This window comes from Erpetoichthys calabaricus, chromosome 14, assembly GCF_900747795.2.
Source record: "Erpetoichthys calabaricus chromosome 14, fErpCal1.3, whole genome shotgun sequence".
NCBI classification, from domain to species: domain Eukaryota; kingdom Metazoa; phylum Chordata; class Cladistia; order Polypteriformes; family Polypteridae; genus Erpetoichthys; species Erpetoichthys calabaricus.
In genome coordinates, this window is record NC_041407.2 from 73,274,665 (window position 1) to 73,294,454 (window position 19,790).

General features: G+C 37.8%; 1 protein-coding gene across 1 annotated transcript; it reads left to right on the top strand.

The window, feature by feature from the left end:
• The first annotated feature begins 10,753 nt into the window (after positions 1–10,753).
• LOC114650616 (uncharacterized) lies at positions 10,754–19,167 on the top strand. The gene is made up of 11 exons (XM_051936209.1): positions 10,754–10,865; positions 10,955–11,117; positions 11,856–12,048; positions 12,136–12,186; positions 13,262–13,354; positions 13,484–13,576; positions 15,861–15,959; positions 16,197–18,141; positions 18,697–18,765; positions 18,922–18,993; positions 19,091–19,167. The coding sequence occupies exons 1-11, from the start codon at positions 10,754–10,756 to the stop codon at positions 19,165–19,167; spliced, it is 2,967 nt and encodes a 988-aa protein (XP_051792169.1).
• The last annotated feature ends 623 nt before the right edge of the window (positions 19,168–19,790 follow it).

Below are 19,790 nucleotides of genomic sequence, written 5' to 3' on the forward strand. Positions count from 1 at the left end.
CCGTACCCGCAAATGGGATGGCAGACTAAACATGAAAGCTGACAGCTTACTATGTTGAAATAAATTCCAGACAGTTCTTCACAGCACACAGTAATCTGCCTCATTTTATCCACTCATCTCAGAGATGCTCTCCTAGCATATTTATAGCTTCTGGCCTGCCTCGAAGTGCTCCGCGTGTTCAAGACTCCCCCTCTCTACCATTGCTTAGAGATGTTTTGCAGTGGCAGTTCCATCTGAAACAATGTGCACTAATACTTCTCGCAGGAGAGCTTGTTAGCTCATAAGTGTAAAGCCTGAGAACCTAACACTGTCAACTGTTGAAAGCTTGCCCCGCTTTGGATGAGTTTGTAGGTGGACATAAGCTGATTGGGATTAGCAGGAGTTCCCAGGTTTGATCTTAGGGTGCTGCATGTCTAATATTTTTTAGTCTAATCTCTGTTCTCCGAGGGCTTTTTAGAGGCTGCGTTTTGGTCTAAAAGACTTGTCTGCTTTCATATTATAGTGTGGAATATGTGGTCCGCTTAAGAGAGATGGAAACTGTCCTAACTGTTAGTGGACAGCCCTTTTATTGATTTTCTTTTTGATCTAAATTAATTTTTGTTATTTAACCTTTGGTTTCATTTTCACATTGTTAGGAACACGTAAACTTTATTAATTTTTTGTGGTATTTCCTGGATAGATATATACAATCTATGCATTGATTTAGGGATTTTAGACCCCTAAAAGAGTATGATTTTTCTCATTAGCTTTTCATTTTAATGTAAACTTTGCCCCCTGCTCACTTCGCTCACCAACCCCTCCCCTCCGCCAAGCTCTACGCACCGTTGTGAAAAGGGGGGCTGAACGCACCCCAAGGAGATGTGGCCGCTCCTCCGAAACCCCTTTTAAACAGGGATACAATTGGAAACAAATTCCTTTTTTTTTACCTCCTCGTTGCTCAATCAGCTGCTGGCTTGCTGCTGTTACTGTGCCGCTTGATCTGCACTTTGCTCTCCTACTCCATCCCCCCACCCCCTCTCCCCTGCCAGCGTTTTGCGCCGTTATGGAATGGGGGGCTGAATGCACCCCAAGAAGATGTGGTCGATCCTCCGAAACCCCTCTTTAACGGTGAAACAATGGGAATCAAATAACAGTTTTTTTTACCTCCTCTTTGCTTGATCAGCTGCTGGCTTGCTGCTGCTCCCGTGCTGCGTGATCTGCATTACGTGTGGCACTTCGAACATTTTAAAGTCACTGCCTTGTCTCTCTTCTCCCCCAGACATCCTCAAACACTATTTGATCTCTTTTCGCTGTTCCGTAGAGTAATATTTCCCATTTGTTTGCACTAATGTGATCTTTACTGTAATTTTTTTGAGACTTTCGAATTTTCCTAGTTCCTTTATCTCTAACCTGATCTGCATGTGTAAAAACGGGACTTGCTTCCAAAGGTTGTAAGTATGATGTGACTTGCCCGTCTAGCGGGGTGTGAAAGCGTCTCTCTGTCTCTCTTCAAAAGATCACGTCCCAAGTTTTTTTTTTTTTTTTTTATAATAGAGAGATAAGAAAGTTTAATATTTTTCTCATTATTTTGTGACAGCATCATTGTTTCCTACGGGCAATGCTGTTTTGGGGCTTTTTGGCATCTTTTGTTGTTTCACACAATTCCGCAGGATGTGCAATAACCGCCTGTGAAGTTATCACAATTGACTTTTTAAAGATCACTCCAAACGTCTTTAAGGTATCCATGTTTTATGCATAGACCTTGCATTCAAATTGCCATCTCATAGTCAACTACATTCACAGGTGGTTTTGAAAGAGCCCTAATATACATTCAGAAATTGAATTCAAAAAAGAAAAGTCGGTCTCTCACCACTGATCCAACCATTGCCATCACAATTGTTGTGCCCCCAATGTACTAGCACCTCTACAAGGACTCTCGAACCCTGGGCAAAAACAAAAATAGGTGATGGTGAAGCAGTACAGTATACTGAGACTCCCAAATTAAAACGTGTAGTAAAAAATTAAGAAAAACAAACGTTTCCTTCTCTTTTAGACATAAGACAAAAATCAAAGGGTACAAAAAAATATTTATTAAAAACCAAAAGGACAGGCAATAAAGACAGGAAAAAGTCAGTGAAACTCTATGGGTGTATACAGGAATGCTAGTATAAGGATTGCTACAGATTTGCTCACAGGTCTATCCTCACCAAATGCCAAACGGTGAAATGATGACCCCTGCTGAGCGTCCATCAATTTTAAATATGCTCTATTTCGCTGATCAGACATTTACTGCGCTGGACTGGCATGCCCAATTGGTGACAATCCACCACATGGAGCCCCATTCCAGGTGACGGTCCTCTATTTCCCAGCATCTCTTCGGTTGCGCACATTCATGGGTGCCAACATTCACAAGTGCATACGCCTCTGCTTTCAGGTAACTTCCTCTTTCTCTACAGGGCTTTACTCTTATGGCTCTCTCTTTTGCATACCTGTTTTCTTGCTGGTAACCATGCAATTACACCTGCAGACACGAAGTAACACTGGCAATCAAAGGCTTAAATGGTGTAACAGGCCTCTGAAATCAAATTGAACGGCCAGCATTTCTTTTCTTCCTCTGTGCACTTTCATGTTGCAGCTCCAGTCATCCCAGTTGAGTGCACCTTTCATAACTAATTATAAAAGAAAAGCTGTAATTAGTTTTTGTGCATACCAAAATTAAATTCTGTGATACAGCCTATCACACTTGGTTTTTAGTTGCATTTTATTTTATTACTTAGTAAAGTAATAATTTAAAAGTTAATAAGACAGCAGAAATTCCAAAATGTACAACTGTCTATGGTAATTATTTTCATAAAGTTGTAAATATAAGGAAACTAAAGTCAACAAAGAAGAGGTGGGGCTCCAACCAAGAGATTCCCCGTTAATGCGATTTTATGCAGTAATTCAAAAAAAAAGTAATATTGGTGGTTTTTGGCTCCCTCTAGTGGAGTCCAGAAGAGTAGCAGGAGCATTTGGCCAGCTCATGCTGTGATGGTCAAACCGACCTGCTGCTAGTTACTCTATTTTACCCCAGCTGACTGGGAAGGTGAAGCTTGAGATGGAAGTGATGTCAGTTGTCTTCTAGGTGCCAATCCTCCACTCTATGGGGGGAAACAGAGACTACACATACAAACGTTCCACTCCCCTATTACACCCCCTGGGGTATACCCTTAAAATAGTGTGTGTAAGAGACTGACCATAACTGTGTGCGCGAAAAAGTAAAAAGCACCATCCTACTCATTGTCTATTTGAGGCTGGCACATTATCCCTTTATCTGCATCAGTTTTTCCTGAATATTCTAGTTTTCTTTTCACATGCCAAAGCCAAACAGCTTAGGGTAATTGGCATTTCTAGATTGCCTTTGTGAGGATAGGAATATGGGTAAGTGTGACCTGTGATGGACTGGGGAGCAGTCAATCCATAGTTGGTTCCAACCTTGTGCTCAATGCTACCTTGGCCTCCAACAGTAGTCATTGAAATTCAGTGAATCTAATAAATGTTTGTATATACTCAGAATAAAAGGAAGAATTTACCAGGGAAATGGAAGAGTGTGTGGTACATAATGAGTACTTTGGTTATTGAAATGAATATTACTTAGATACACATAGTCAGAATAATCATACTTTATTTATTTGACTGCAGCATACTTTGCAGCACTTCTTCCCTAAAGGCATAAAACTAAATAATAAAATATTCATAGGCTTATAACCTTTTTGTTTGTATGTTCTGTATAAGTGAGGTGCAGAATAATTCAAGTTTAACTGAACAAAATAGAAAATAAAAATTTGTAGTGCTGTTTAGCACTTTCACTATTTTGTGAAAAAAGAATGAAATGATATAAATTCATTAAAAAAGGTGAATAATTTAAGAAAGATGGCTATTTAAGAGCTGAAAGGTAAAGAGGAATTTGGGTGAAACTAAAAACCCATAACCTGCCAGAGCATCACTGCCTGAGGGAGAAAACAGTGCATTTGACAAAGTCATTTCCAATATGACCGCTTACCTCGTAGATTTCTGAACGAATTGAACACTTCTGACTTCTGTCACAATGATTCCTAACAGGACTCTGATTGGCCCCTGTAGTGGTGCTTTGAAAACAAAATTATCAAGTCTTTTTTTTTTTTTTTTAAACTGCAGAGGCAGAAAACTAGATAGTTCTTTTAGATGGTGTTCTGCTTCTTTTGTATTTAACTGCCTGAAGTCACAGATTTATGGCGTCACAAACTGAATGGATGGAGCAAAAACGCTGTACCTTCAGTTAGGCACTATCAATATACAGGCAGATAATGGACACATCTGTTCCATTACATTTTTTTTTTATAATGTGCAACAATGAACAGTTCCCCTTGTGTCTTGAAAGGTTTGAGGAAAATTTAGAGCGCCTTTAGAAAGTATTAAGACCCCTTCCCTTTTTTCACATTTTGCTATGTTGCAGCATTGTACTAAAATCATTTAAATTGACTTTTTTCCCCTCATCAAACAACACTCAATACCCAAGAATGTTACAGCAAAAAAAAAAAAGTATCTTTAGGAATTTTTGAAAATGTATTAAACATAAAAAACTGAACTATCACACTGACACAAGTATTCAGACCCTTTAGTCAGTACTTCGTTGGAACATCTTTGAAAGCAAAGACAGCCTGGAGTCTTCTTGGGTATGACGTGACAAGCTTAGCACAGTTGAATTTGGGCATTTTAAGCAATTCTTCTCTGTAGATTCTCTCAAGCTGTGTCAGATTGGTTGTAGATTGTCAGTGGACATCTATTTTCAGATCTCTCCAGAGATGCTGAGTTCAAGTCCAGACTCTGGCTGGGTAACTCAAGAACATTCCTAGAGCTGTCCTCAAACGTTACTATGTTGTGTTTGCTTTGTGCTTAGGGTCATTGTGCTGTTGGAATGTGAATCTTCAGTCCAGTCTGAGGTCCAGAGTGCTCTCTAGTAGGTTTTCATTAAAGATATTTCTGAGTTTTGCTCCATTCAGCTTTTACTTAACCCTGTCTATTCTCCCAGTCCCTGCAGATGATGAACAACACCACATCATGATGCTGCTAGCACCATAATTCACCATTAAATTGGTATTGCACAGTGATGAGTGGCACCTCCAGATGTGACAATAATCCTGCTTTCATCAGACAAGTGAATTTTAGTTCTGACAATCTGAGAGTACTTTAGATGCCTTTTTGCAAACTCCAAGCAGCTCTCCCTGTGTCTTTTAATGAGGAGAGGCTTTTTGTCTGCCTGCTCTGTCATAAAGCCCAGATTGGTGGTGTGTTGCAGCAGTAGTTGTTTTTTCTGCAATTTTTTCTGCTCTCAAAACAGGTTCTCCATTGGGTTCTTGGTTACCTGTTTAACTAAGACCCTTCTCCAACAATTAGGTCAATTTGGCTAGGTGGCCAACTCATGATTGTTGTAAACTTCCTCCGTTTAAGAATATTGAAAGCAAGCATGCCCTTTGGTAACTTCAGTGCTGCAGAGTATTTTTTAATCCTTCCTCAGACCCGTGCCTCGACACAATCATGTCTAAAATCTCTGCAGGTATTTTCTTTGACCTCATGGCTTGGTTTTTGCTCAACTGTGGGTCTTACTGAGAGTACTTTAGGTGCTTTTCTTGCAAACTCCAGACAGGCATCCATGAGTCTTTTACTGTGAAAAGGTTTCTGTCTGGCCACTCTGTTATAAAGCTTATACCAGTTAAGTGTTCCAGTGATGATTGTACAGGGTGACGCAGGGAAACGGGAAATATTGGAACTAGGTGTTGGTGACCCTGGGGCATGGGCAGTCATTTGGGACCAATGCAACCTCATTTAGAACCCTTTGCCATTAGTTATAATGGACCAGTGGAGTGGTGTGCAATGAGTGTTTGCTGTGAAAGCCTTTTATAAGAATGGTGATAGCGTGACTGCTGCGCAAAGGGAATTTCACCATCATTACCAGTTTAGGACATCATGATCGTCTACTTATGCGATTTACAACCTGGGTGTGTAATTTCAAACAAATAGGTTCAGGCTTAAAAAAGAAGTCCCCAGGAACTGTCCAACAATCGTTGATTGTTTAGGAGGTGCATCATTTCACGAAACTGTGACATTCCATGGCCTCCAAGATCCCCAGATCTTGCTATTTGTGATTTTTTTCTCTGGGAACATCTTAAAAGCCAAGTGTACGTCACATGTCCTGTAACCATTGCTGAACTAAAAAGGAGGATTGAAGAGGAAATCGCTGGCATTCCCCTTTATATGTTATGTTGAGCAATGCAGAATTTCCACAACAGGCTGTCAGAATGTGTATGGAGAAATGGACAACAACTTCATGATGTTTTCTTGAAAAACAAAACATAAAATGAATATTGAGTGAATATTGATTACCTTCATTAATTGCATATCCTGTCCAATACATTTTATCATTAAATATATTTTGTAATGTGTTTATACGTGCATTGAACGTCAATTGAAAATTTCCCGTTTCCCTGCGCCACCCTGTATTTCTGTTTTTTCCAACTCCACACAACTTTTCTGCAGTTCATCTAAAGTGAGCATTGGGTTCTTGGTCACTTCTCTTGCCCTTCTCCCATAATTTCTTAGTTTGACCAGGTGGCCACCTCTAGGAGGAGTTATGGTTTTTCTAAACTTTTTTTCCATTTTGGAATTATAAAAGCAATTGTGCCTTTAGATACCTTTGATGCTGCACAAATCATGTGTGGCCTTTCCCAGAAATGTGCCTCTACTCAATCCTGTTTCTAAGCACTGCAGGCAATTCCTTTGTTGAACTCGTGGCTTGGGTCTCACTCTAATACACTTTGATAACTGTGGGACCTCCTATACACGGGTGCGTACGTTTTCTAATCATGTGCAGTCAATTGAATTGTCCCTAGGTGGACTCCAAACAAAGTGCAGATGCATTTCAATGATGATCAATAGAATGGGATGCACCTGAACCAGATTTCAAAAATCATAGCAAAGGGTTTAAATACTTGTGTCAATGTGATATTTCAGTTGTTTATTTTTAATACTAGGGGGCTTTGCCCCCTGCTCGCTTCGCTCAACAACCCCCATGTTTGGTTTTCCGGATACACACTTTTAAGATTTTTTTTTTTCTTTGAATTGTTGCTATGTCATTAGTTTCACTTTTATTTCAGAACTTATGTAAAAACAATATTTGGAATCTTTCGAGTCCCAGTATGCTGAATCTTTTAAATGAGGTCAGTGAGACATGTATTTAATGACTTTGTACCATAATTCAGGATAGTTTTCTCTGTTTGGAATTTCAGCACAGACAAAGCGATCTACATCACCAGCAGTTAATAATTTTTTTTTGCAAAGTAATCAATAAATGCATTTGAGGTAAACTCTGTTTTTGAAATTCTCTTGACTTAAACTTCAAAGCCTTACAATATTTAAATACTTCTGACATATCACCTGTGTTCATATATTCAATCTCTATTCTCCTTTTAGTCATTTCTCAGAGTAATAATTTCTCTTTCTTTGCGCTAATGCGATGTTTACTTTCTTTGTTTTGACACTTTCATTTTTTTTCTGCTTTCATATTCTGTATCTTGCTCTGCATGTGTTTTGCGCCTACGCTTTTTTTTTGAGTCTTTTGAATTCCAGTTTTCATTAACTCCAACCTGCTCTGCATGTGTTTGGCCCCTTTGTTTTTTAACCTCTTTATGACGTTTTACTTTGTTTTATATTCTTTGTCTTTTATTTCTGACCTTGCTTTATCCTGCTTTTTTTCAATGACACCTGGTCCGTGGTGATTATTGTCCCTTTTTCGAGTAATAATTTCCATTTGTTTGCGCTACTGCGATCTTTACTTTCTTTTTTTTATACTTTGTACTTTTCCTACTTTAATATTCTTTAACTTTCTCTACATTTGTATCGCGCATACGTTTTTTTTTTTTTTGACCCTTTCGAATTCCACTGCTTTCATAATCTGCTTTGCATGTGTATTTTAATGTTTCTGAACATCTTTATGAAGTTCTACTTTGTCTTTTACTCTGTCTTTTAATTCCGAGCCTGATTGGACGTGCTTTGTTTCAATTTCAGTTGTTACGGGCTGATAATTACTTTCCTTATTTTCTGAATTTGCACCTAGATTATTTTTTTCTTTTTTGCTCTTTTTTCTCTCCAATGCTTTTGAGTCGCTTTTCTTCGCGCTGCTTTCTTCTTTGCTTAGTCGTCAACGTTTCATTTATAACGTATTGTCCTTATACACTTTATATGCTCTGAGACCCTGGATCTGTGTGTGCTCAAATCCTTCACAAGTCTGAATGTTTTGCTGCCCCGTTGTCTTATTTGATATTGATTGTAAGTAGGGCGTATCTTGCAAGAATCTCATGTTCTACGTCATCACGAGAAGGTCCTGGGGTCAATCTCTTGGCACAATGTCTCATGTTTAAGGTTTTTAACTGTCTTCCATGACCTTAACGTGAAGATCACGTCTCGACGCCCTACTGTTTCTCTCCAGGATTTTTTTATAATAGAGAGAAATTTGCAAATATTTCTAAAATCCTGTATTTAGTTTGTCATTCTGGAGTGCTGATGAGGGATAAAATGAATTTACAAGATTTTAGCTGATGGCTGCAGCATAGCAAAAAGTAAAAAAAGTGAAAGAGTCTGAATATTTTCTGAACCCACTGTAAAAAGATGTTATATTTGCTGTTCCTAGGCCCAATAACTAAAGTTTGTCACTACATCATAAAAGTGACCATATAACCTCAATGGTGAATACTAAGTTGCTAATAACTACAACTGAGTGCCACCCCCAGTCCTTCTCAGACATGAACTGATTACTTTGCTGTTCTCCTGCCAGCTAATTTAACTAAGACCCTAATTAGCACTGATTACCACTGTGCCTTATGCAAATCCTAATTAACAGGCCAAGTAGGGTTAACAATGTCCTCCTTAGAGTCCCCTCTTGGTAGCCACTTTGCCTTGCCAATGACACATATAAATGTATCCTACTGTGCACGATGGTCATTAAAGTTTTAAATGTATCACACTCTGACTGGGAAATGATAATGTTTTCTCTTAAAAAGTGTTTTACATTTTGCAGCTGCTGCATAAAAAAGAGAAGAAAAAATTAAAATAGCCTGAGAAAGCTTAAGCACAAAGTAATAGAGTGGTTAGTCTTACAGCCCCAGGGACTTGGACTTAGTTTCTGTCTGGATCACTTTTTTGTGGAGTTTACATGTTCGCTCAATCTCATCATTTTTTAATGTACTCCACTTTCCTAGATCATCTCAAAGATATACAGTACAGAATAACTCATGACCTTTTAGTGTTAATGAGTGGGTGCCTTCTGATAAAATTACATTAAATTCAGGATGGGATTCTGCATTACACCCTAGGTGACCAGCAAAAAGTTTAACTCCCTGCAGCCCTGTGATGGACAACTTTGGCTTTTGAATGAAATAGAAGAACAATGACATGCTAGCATAATTTTACTACTAACCTACAGCTCCAGGGACCCCTAGTTTTAATTATTCAATGTTCTAACACAACTCAAAGACAAGACATGCACACTTCTAAGTTCTCATTTAAAAACACAGACAATATTCTCCGTTTTTTGTTATTCATCCACACTACCCCGGCATCTTTAACCTATGAAAATGGAGACTTGTGAAAACACTCTCCAGAAGCATATACTTTAAAAAAAGCTGGTTCGGTTATGCCATGTGGAGAGGTGAAAACACAGACTTTTAAAAAAGTAGAATCTAATCATATTCTGACTTGTTTCTGCTTATTATTTAGTCCTTCCCTGATTGGATCATGCTTATCCCCTGATTGGTCAACCTTCATGGAAGAAAATAATATTTCCAAATAGCGGACAGTTAGGAGACCTGGGTTTGCTTCACGGGTCCTCCCGGCGTGGAGTTTGCATGTTCTCCCCATGTCTGCGTGGGTTTCCTCCGGGTGCTCCAGTTTCCTCCCACAGTCAAAGGACATGCAGGTTAGGTGTATTGGCAATCCTAAATTGTCTCGTGTGTGTGTGTGTGTGTGTGTGTGTGTGTGTGTACTTGCATTACTATCTCAAAGGGGACATACGCCTGACTGCACACCAACACAGTGAGGACCTCTGACCAAGTGGGGACCAAAAATGAGGTCCCCATAATTCTGACCATTATAATTAATGCAAAATTGCTTCCTAAGGGGTGTACCATCAAAATCTACCATGACCCCAAAAATCGTGTTTCTTTGAGTAAAATGTGTGTGTGTGTTTTGAGGCTGGCTGCTCACAGTGTGTAAAACCCCCTACAGACACTTTGCGGTACTGCAGTGTGTTTTGGGGCTGGATGATCACAGTATTTAACACCCCCTACAGGCACTTTACGGTATTGCAGGGTTAAGCACACTTTTGGTCATGTGGCAGCTACACCGGATGTTACCATTAGGTGCCTGCATATGGAGGAAAGATTGATAGAGTGAAAGGATAAATTACAAACTGTAAAAAAAGGTAAACAGTATTTTAATACATGTGATGTTAGAGTAAGTAGTTAAACGTTATTATTATTATTAGCCAATGAAGATGACGTTTTTATCTACATAAAGCTTTGCTTGGATAAACGTTTGCCAGGATATGTTGTGTTTGTTCGTTTTTAAGAAGACCCTGCTTGGCTATTTTTATATGTCGGCTTTATTATACATTTCATTTTAAAACACAAATTATGCATGTTTATATTCGGGAGTTTATATGTATATGTTTGTATATATATATATATATATATATATATACGACATGTTGAAAATGAGAAGACAACGAATAAATCCGGAAAGCGACGCTATTCGGTATGTGAGGTCATCTTCGGACAAACGCGGATTGGAAATTAAATTTATCAATTCAGAGAAAGGTAAGTTGTTTATAACCATTTTTTTTCTTTAATTATTAACCTTGCAGTTATATTAGCGAAGTACGTTTGACATACTCGGTCGTTCGCAGGACGTGGAGTGTTTGCAGTGGAGGCATTGGAAAGGGGTGACTTTGTGGCAGAGTACCGCGGTCAGCTAATAGACAGGGCTGAAAGTGAGAAGAGGAGGCGAGTGTACCATCCTGCCGCTGCCGTCTTTCTTTTCGACTTTAAATGGAATGGGAAAAGTTTTTGGTGAGCTGTATTTATTTTTCTAATTCATGGTGAAAGTGTATTACAGTCTCTTCCGAAGTCAATATTGCAATAGTTAACAAAACGTCAGAATGAAAGTAAACGGCAGAACAAAGTAATACTGCCAGACAGTATAATCAGGTTTCCCTGTCCCCGAATAAAAAATAAATGATGTTTAAAATACTTTATGATATATACAACAAACCTGCTTTAACATTAAAAAAACGGCATAATAATAACCTGATAGCGCACGTGTAACGCAAATAACTTATGCAGTCTGAAGCGTCGGGACTCCTGGAGAAGCAGCTCCGAGATCCGCGTTCTCAGACACCGCAGTTAGTGAGCACTTTAGTGGAATCAGCCAGCTGCCTCGACCCTCTGTCCGCCCCTCTCTGCCTCAGAGGCAGTTCGTATGCCCACTGTCCACCTGCCCTGTGAGGCACGCTGGCGGCCGCACACTCGGGCAGATGGACTGTAGCAGCCCTGAAACGTGTCTGAAGTGCTCCAAGTGCTCTGTCTGCAACATAGCGATCGCGGAGCTGCTTTTGTGTCAGTTTCTCGAGATAGTCCTTTTCAGTTAAGTGAGGCGCAATCCTCTCAGGTTCAGACCCAAATGTGCTACACGATTATTTCCACGGAGCACTACTCGTTCTAATACATGAGGTAAATTGGCTGTGTGTATGCCACATATATATATATAGTCATTTTTATGTATGTATTTAAACTGTACTGCTGTTACAGCATTGATGGAGCCAAAGATGATGGCTCTGTGGGAAGAATGATAAATGACAACCACAAAAGTCCAAACTGCAAAATCAAGAAACTGGCAGTAGATGGAATGCCACACCTCTGCCTGTTTGCTTTAAGAGATATTCTTCCTGGTGAAGAAATCACATACAGCTATGGAGATGGACCATGGCCTTGGAGAAAGCAGGTAAGAACTGTAGTCTTTATTTATGTATTTAGGATTAGCTTAGGTTGTTGTCACCTGTGAAGTAATTATTTTTGTGTCTGTATGCAGGGAAAAGAAAAAGCCACCATTGTATCATCACCATTACAGACAAATGACAAGGTAACTAAATCTACATTATTAATATATACAGGCATTTTATTTTAATAAAGATTTTTTTAAAGAAGTAACAATAGTACTGATGTTTATTTTTATACATGCATTGCAATGTATTACATTGCCTGAGTCTATACACCTTATTTCACTATTTTTAGATAATAAAGCTGTGTGATTGGAAGTGGAAATATATTTTTATATGATAATAAATTTAAGAAACACAGATATAGTCCCACAATTTCAATTAAAAGTATGAAAATGGATTGTGTACACTTAATTATAGGAAACTAAGAGAGGAAAGAATAAATGTAGGGTAAAATCATTAATTGCATACTAGATTTTCCTAAACAAGAACATATTGGTATTGATTAGCATAATTTTGATATTTGCACTATACATTTTCAGAAAACATACACAGTGTATGACTTAGTGAAAGTTGTTTCCAACTTTTGTAGCACATAAACAATTCTGAATGAAACATATGAAAGAAAGAAAAATTAAGTGCACACACCAAAAGAATAAATGTTGTTTAAAGAGGAAGAAAAAATATGGTTATCCTTTTGTGATATCATGTAAATCATGCAAAATGTACAACCATCTACAAGACTTAGAAACCCAGAAACTATTCAAGTAACTGAAAAGTTACTTATTTTTTTATATGAACAATTTAGGCTTTTTTTGATGTTAAACATATCCATTGTAATAGGTTGCTTTTTGGATTATGTAAAATATAAATTAGCCCATATGAAATAATATTTCATGTACATACTGTATAGTGCATATAGAAATGTGACTACTGCTGATTTAGTGTGTAATTTTTGATTCACAGTATCTTTGAATGAGAATTAGGCACTATAAGGAACAGTCAAGTCATATCAAAGATTTACTTTGGGCATTCATATAGTATTTATGACAAAATATGATATTTAAAAAATCCAACAAAGGTTTTTACATCTTTCATCAAGTGGGAAACCAGTAAGTTCATTTTAGTATTAGAAGTATTATTATTGCATATAAGACTGGAAAGTGATAACAGCATACCTGATTTTATTATGCATTTGATCAATATTCTGTTTTTTAGGGCACTGGGGAAAGGGATGTTGCCCAAAGCCAGATCTTGGCTCAACAGCCTACACTGGCACAAGTAAAAGGCACTCTTGCTATTGATGAACAGGTAATATTCTTTATTGCCTTAAACTTTTTTTATTAGACCAATACTTTACATCACTTAATGATACAATGTTATACTGTATATTATCCTTTTATTTTGCTAATCATTTAATTATTTTTGCCTTCTCCTTAGAACCCTGATGGAAGAGAGAAGGCCCTCAGTCATAGCTTAGCTGAAAAGACTTCTGAACCTCAAGAGAAAGAAGCAGTTGTTACTAATGAGCAGGTACAGTTTTTTTACTTAACAAATATAACTAGAAATACATAGTATATATCTTTTAATGGCAAAATGTCTTATTTTGTTTTTAAATTTAATCTGCTACAGTTTATTTCATAAAGTTGTTTTGTTTAAAAATTATATAGACATTACCCATAAGATCTGTTAACTGTATTCCTCACTTGCTTTATGTCCTCATGATGAGAGTGATCTGAAATATATCTGAATCCTCACAGGAAATGTGTCATTGCTACGTATTTCTTACTGCCCAGCCTACTTCACTAAGGTCCCCCTAATGAAAATGACCTGGAATGTGTGAGAGTCCCCATAAGGGCAGTTAGTGAAGATGGGGTTATTTGTACTACCATCTCCCACTTACTTTAGGTCCATACAATGGTTGTGACTTGAAATGTGTGTGTGAGACCCCACTAGGTTAGTTAGTGATGATGGGGTTTCTTGTGCTACTGTCCACTCACTTAGTTTAGGTCCACACAGTGGTTTTAACCTGAAATGTGTGTGAGTTCCCACAAGGACAGCTTGTTGTGTTTTAAATCCTAAAACATCTTTCTACTTCACTGAGATCTTCATAACAGGAATGACCTGAAGTATGTGTGAGAGTCCCCATAAGGGCAGTTATTGAAGATGGGGTTACTTGTGCTACCTTCCCCCTCTTGCATTACGTCCACACAATGCTTGTGACTTGAAATGTGTGTGAGTCCTCACTAGGTTAGTTAGTGATGATGGGGTTTCTTGTGCCACTGTCCACCCACTTAGTTTAGGTCCACACAGTGGTTGTGACCTGAAATGTGTGCGAGTTCCCACAAGGATAGCTATATAAAAGATAGATTTTAAATCCTAAAATATCTTTCTACTTCGCTGAGGTCTTCATAACAGGAATGACTTGAAGTATATGTGAGAGTCCTCACAAGGGCAGTTATTGAAGATTGGGTTACTTGTGCTACCTTCCCCAACTTGCTTTAGGTCCACACAATGGTTGTGAATTGAAATGTGTATGAGTCCCCACTAGGTTAGTTAGTGATGATGGGGTGTCTTGTGCCACTGTCCACCCACTTAGTTTAGGTCCACACAGTGGTTTTAACCTGAAATGTGTGCGAGTTCCCACAAGGACAGCTTGTTGTGTTTTAAATCCTAAAACATCTTTCTACTTCACTGAGATCTTCATAACAGGAATGACCTGAAGTATGTGTGAGAGTCCCCATAAGGGCAGTTATTGAAGATGGGGTTACTTGTGCTACCTTCCCCCCCTTGCATTACGTCCACACAATGCTTGTGACTTGAAATGTGTGTGAGTCCCCACTAGGTTAGTTAGTGATGATGGGGTGTCTTGTGCCACTGTCCACCCACTTAGTTTAGGTCCACACAGTGGTTTTAACCTGAAATGTGTGCGAGTTCCCACAAGGACAGCTTGTTGTGTTTTAAATCCTAAAACATCTTTCTACTTCACTGAGATCTTCATAACAGGAATGACCTGAAGTATGTGTGAGAGTCCCCATAAGGGCAGTTATTGAAGATGGGGTTACTTGTGCTACCTTCCCCCCTTGCATTACGTCCACACAATGCTTGTGACTTGAAATGTGTGCGAGCCCCACTAGGTTAGTTAGTGATGATGGGGTTTCTTGTGCCACTGTCCACCCACTTAGTTTAGGTCCACACAGTGGTTGTGACCTGAAATGTGTGCGAGTTCCCACAAGGATAGCTATATAAAAGATAGATTGACTCCTGCTCACCCCTTACTCTATGTCCCCACAGTGAATGTGAACTGAAATATATGTAAGTCCTCACTAGGAATGTTGGTGGTGTTTCAGTACTTTTACCTCACTCTGATTCATTTAGGTCTCCATAATAAAAATGAACTGCTATAAATGACAGTCCTAATACTGATAGTTAATGAAGAAAAGTTGACTCTCCTGTATGTGTTGCACTTATTCTTAAGACCTAACAAACTGTTGTCTTGTCTCCATATTCAACATTCAAGATTTGGCCTGAAAAATGTATTAAGCATAATCTCATTTAATGTACATTATGTACAGCATACTATAAAATCTGGTATTCTGTTATCCCTGTAATTGCCTATAATGACACTTAACACTTATTTGAGCAGAAAGTACTTGATTGTAACTGGCCTTTGCAAAGTGTAAAAGTAAAAAACAACAATGATAGCAATAGTAGGAATATTGCTACTACTACTACTAACAACAGTTAACAACAGTACTAATACTAACACATCATAATGTGTGTCCAATGAATATAACATCCAGTTATATTTTTACAGACTGAAGACAACAGTGGATCTGACACTGAACCAGTTTCTTTAGAAAAGAGTGAGCTTGATTGTACTGTGCCAAAACTTAGGCGCTCTGACAGTGTTATTGTAAGTTATACCTCGATGGCATAAACTTTATAACTCAATATTTTCACTATAAAAGTAACAGTTTGAGTATTTCATAGTGGGTTTTGAAATATTAAGCAATTGCTGCATGTATATACATTATTAATAATAAATATAAAACAAATCAATCATTAATCCAATAATGTAGTTTTCAACACTTGTAAATCAGTATGCAGTATAGGGACTTGGTTCTAGATGGCTTTCTTATGTTTTTAATAGGTGAGCGAAGAGATGCTTCGAAACTGTTCCGAGTCATCAGATTCCAGTATGAACCAAAGCGATGATGACTACATTCCTAAGTCATCAGAAGAGAATAGTCCAGACTGCAGTAGTGACAGCTTATCAGCACACATGAGTGACAAAATAGATAAAGATGAGAAATCCTCTGCGTCATGTTCCACATATGATAGACCTGTACCTGATTCCACTGTTTCAGACTCTGAAAGCAAAGAATATGATCCAGTATCTGTAAAGGCAGTTTCTGTAAAAACTGGTGGAGGAAGAGTATATGACAAAAAACAGTTTTGCCTTTTCTGTGGTAAGTCCTATGCAAAAATTGCCAGGCATATTGAACAAATTCATCACAATGAGACTGAAGTTGCTAAAGCTCTCCAGTTTCCAAGAAAATCAAAAGAAAGAAGACTTCAAATAGATCTTCTTCGAAACAGAGGCAATTTTGCTCACAATGTGGAAGTTTTAAAAATGGGGAAAGGTATGCTCATACCTCGAAGACAACCTAGAAATTGTTTGCCATCTAAAGATTTTGCACATTGTTTAAATTGTCAGGGTTTTTTTTTAAGACACAATCTTTGGCGACACATGAAACATTGCAAGCTTAGAAAACGTGATCAACCAAAACCTGGAAAAAATAGGGTCCAGTCTTTGTGTGCATTTGCTGAACCTGTGCCTCCTGGTGTTGACAGTGGCCTTTGGAAGCTAATGAGTGAAATGATAAAAGACGACATTTCACTTATAGTCAAGAAGGATCCTTGCATTTTACAAATAGCACGACATCTCTTTAACAGGCTCGGTTCAGACATATCTAAACATGAATACATTCGTCAGAAGATTAGAGAGCTTGGTCGTTTGTTGTTATGTGCAAGACGAATAACACCATTGCAAAATATGAAAGACTTCATAATTCCATCTAGCTTTCCACATGTAGTAACAGCAGTGAAATGTGTTGCTGGGTACGACCAGGAGAGTGGCACAATGAAAACTCCTTCATTAGCACTGAAGCTTGGCCACAGCCTTCAGAAAATATCAAATATAGTGGAAGCCCAGGCAATGGTAGAAGAAAATGAAATGATGGTAAAAAATGCTCAAAGCTTCCGAAAAATTTATGAAACCCAGTGGAATGAGCTAATTTCGTCTGTAGCCCTAAGATGTTTGAGAGAGTCAAAGTGGAATGCACCTCAGCTTTTGCCTTTTACCGAAGATGTGAAAAAAATGCATGTGTATCTTGATGACAAACAGGAAGAAAATTACAAAAATCTTCTAGCTGAGGCCTCTGCAAGAAACTGGGCAAGCCTTGCAAAAGTCACTTTAACACAAATTATTTTGTTTAATCGCAAAAGAGAAGGAGAAGTTTCCAGAATGCTTCTAAATACCTTTTTGTTAAGAGATGTATCAGATTTGCATGGAGATGTTGCTCTTGCTCTTTCGGAACTAGAGCAAAAGCTTTGCCATCACTTTATCAGAATTGAAATTAAAGGCAAGCGTGGAAGGAAGGTTCCTATACTGCTGTCACCAGCTATGCACAGAGCAATGAAGTTGCTTGCAGAAAAAAGAGATGTTTGTGGTGTGCCATGTGACAACAACTATATGTTTGCAAGACCTTCGGCTCTATCTCATTTTCGTGGATCTGATTGTATTCGGCTTTTTGCCAAAGAATGTGGAGCAAAAAGTCCTAAAACGCTTTCATCGACCAAACTCCGAAAACATGTGGCAACTCTGTCAAAAGTTCTTAACTTGAACGATACAGAATTGGATCAGCTGGCTGATTTCCTTGGGCATGACATTAGAGTGCATAGGCAATACTATCGCCTCCCAGAAGGCACTTTGCAGTTGGCTAAGATCAGCAAAATTCTCTTAGCTCTGGAAACTGGGCGCCTTGGAGAGTTTAAAGGAAAAAATCTGGATGATATCACCATTGATCCAACTGGTAATGACCATTTTCTTTCTCTCGATCTCTCTGCCCTAGTGTATACATATGCATAGCCAAACATAGCATACTGCATAGCAAAGACAACATTTGTAAATGTAAAAATAGTTATGAATTTTGGCAGATGTGTCATGTTTGACATGACAAGGGCACCTCCTCCTTTCCACCTCCACTTTGGTTATACAAATATGTCCAAAATGTATGATTTTGAAGTATGCCTCACATGCTGATAATTTAGTGTACTGTAGACACCTACTTTTTCAATAAAGACAGACATACTCTGAAGCTAACCTAACCGAATGGCCCTGGTCCATTTGAAGTGAACAAGATTTAGATAATACCAAACTATTCAAACATAAATATGTTCATAACTACATTCCTAAATAGTAGAATTCTCTACCAGAATTCCTGAACCAATTTAATTTTGTAAGCATTTACTTTCCTTCTCAGTATTCAAAGTTCAGTTTTGTATTTGACTATCGTGTATAGTGATGTATTTAAAAGTAGCTCCTATTTTTTCTTTGACTTTTATTAAAAGATCTTTTTTTACTGTAGAAAAAGTAGTGATTGAAAATGAAACATCAGAAAGTGAGGAAGAATTAAGTGATCATGAAGGTGAAGCAGGTAAGCTCTTGTACATTTCATCTTACTTTGTAAATCCATTGGTGTTAAAGTTTATGGTTTTCTAACTATTCCTAAAATAATTTGACAACATTTTCTTAAATTGATTAGGTTAAATAATTCTTGAAATTTTGTAACAATTGATTATGTTGTGTTTAGAAATGCAAGTTAAGCAGATGAAACGAGCTCAGGGCCAAGTACAGGAAACAAAAGTTAACAGTGTTTGCCAAGGTGAGTACACATCAGTGCTATAATAAAGATTTTTTTTTAACTAAGCTATACAGAAGTTTATATTCTGCTAATTGGAATTTTGTGGTGCAATTTTTAGGTCATAAACAAGTGAAGAGGAGAATGTGGAGTGAAGAAGAAATAAGAGCAGTGGAAAAACATTTGGCCAAATTATAAATATATGTAAAGTGCCAGGAAAGGGAGAGTGTGAAGCCTGCATCCAAAATGAACCACAAGCTCTCAAAAATAGAGATTGGCTGAGTGTCAAATTCTTTATAAAAAATCGAATTACCTCACTGAAGAGAAAGGTTTAAAACAAGTGTTTCCGTTATTAAAGGTGTTCATTTAAGATTTAGTTATGGGAAACAATTTAATCAGTTTACATTAGGTGTTTTTATGGTAATTGAAAACAACAGTTCCAAAAAGCCAGTTACTTGTTTGCTCTTTAAATAATTTGTATTTCATACGTTTATATGCACTTACATAAAGATATATACACAGTTAATATTTGCAGGCTATTTCTTCATTTAGAAAAATGAAGAGTAAGCTTTAAAGAGCAGTGCTATTAGCCTATTTAGATTTCATTTATGTTTTCTAACTGTTAATTATTAATGCTGTTAGGTTAAACAGAAAAATTTGTTTTCCAAAGTCTTAATTATTAGTTTATTCAATCAAGGCCAGTGACTCTAACTTGTGTGGTGCCACCAGGAGACTTGGGCCTTGGTAGCTTTACTCAGGGTAGAAAGCACTGGTGTTGGGTTACTGATTTAAAAGAATTACCAGTAGTGAATCAGAGTAAT

Bases quoted from the DNA above. Each gene is read 5' to 3' on its own strand.
- LOC114650616 (XM_051936209.1), top strand. From the start codon at position 10,754: ATGTTGAAAATGAGAAGACAACGAATAAATCCGGAAAGCGACGCTATT. The intron at 12,187-13,261 runs GTAACTAAATCT...TCTGTTTTTTAG, and splicing joins CATTACAGACAAATGACAAG to GGCACTGGGGAAAGGGATGT. The intron at 15,960-16,196 runs GTAAGTTATACC...TGTTTTTAATAG, and splicing joins GGCGCTCTGACAGTGTTATT to GTGAGCGAAGAGATGCTTCG.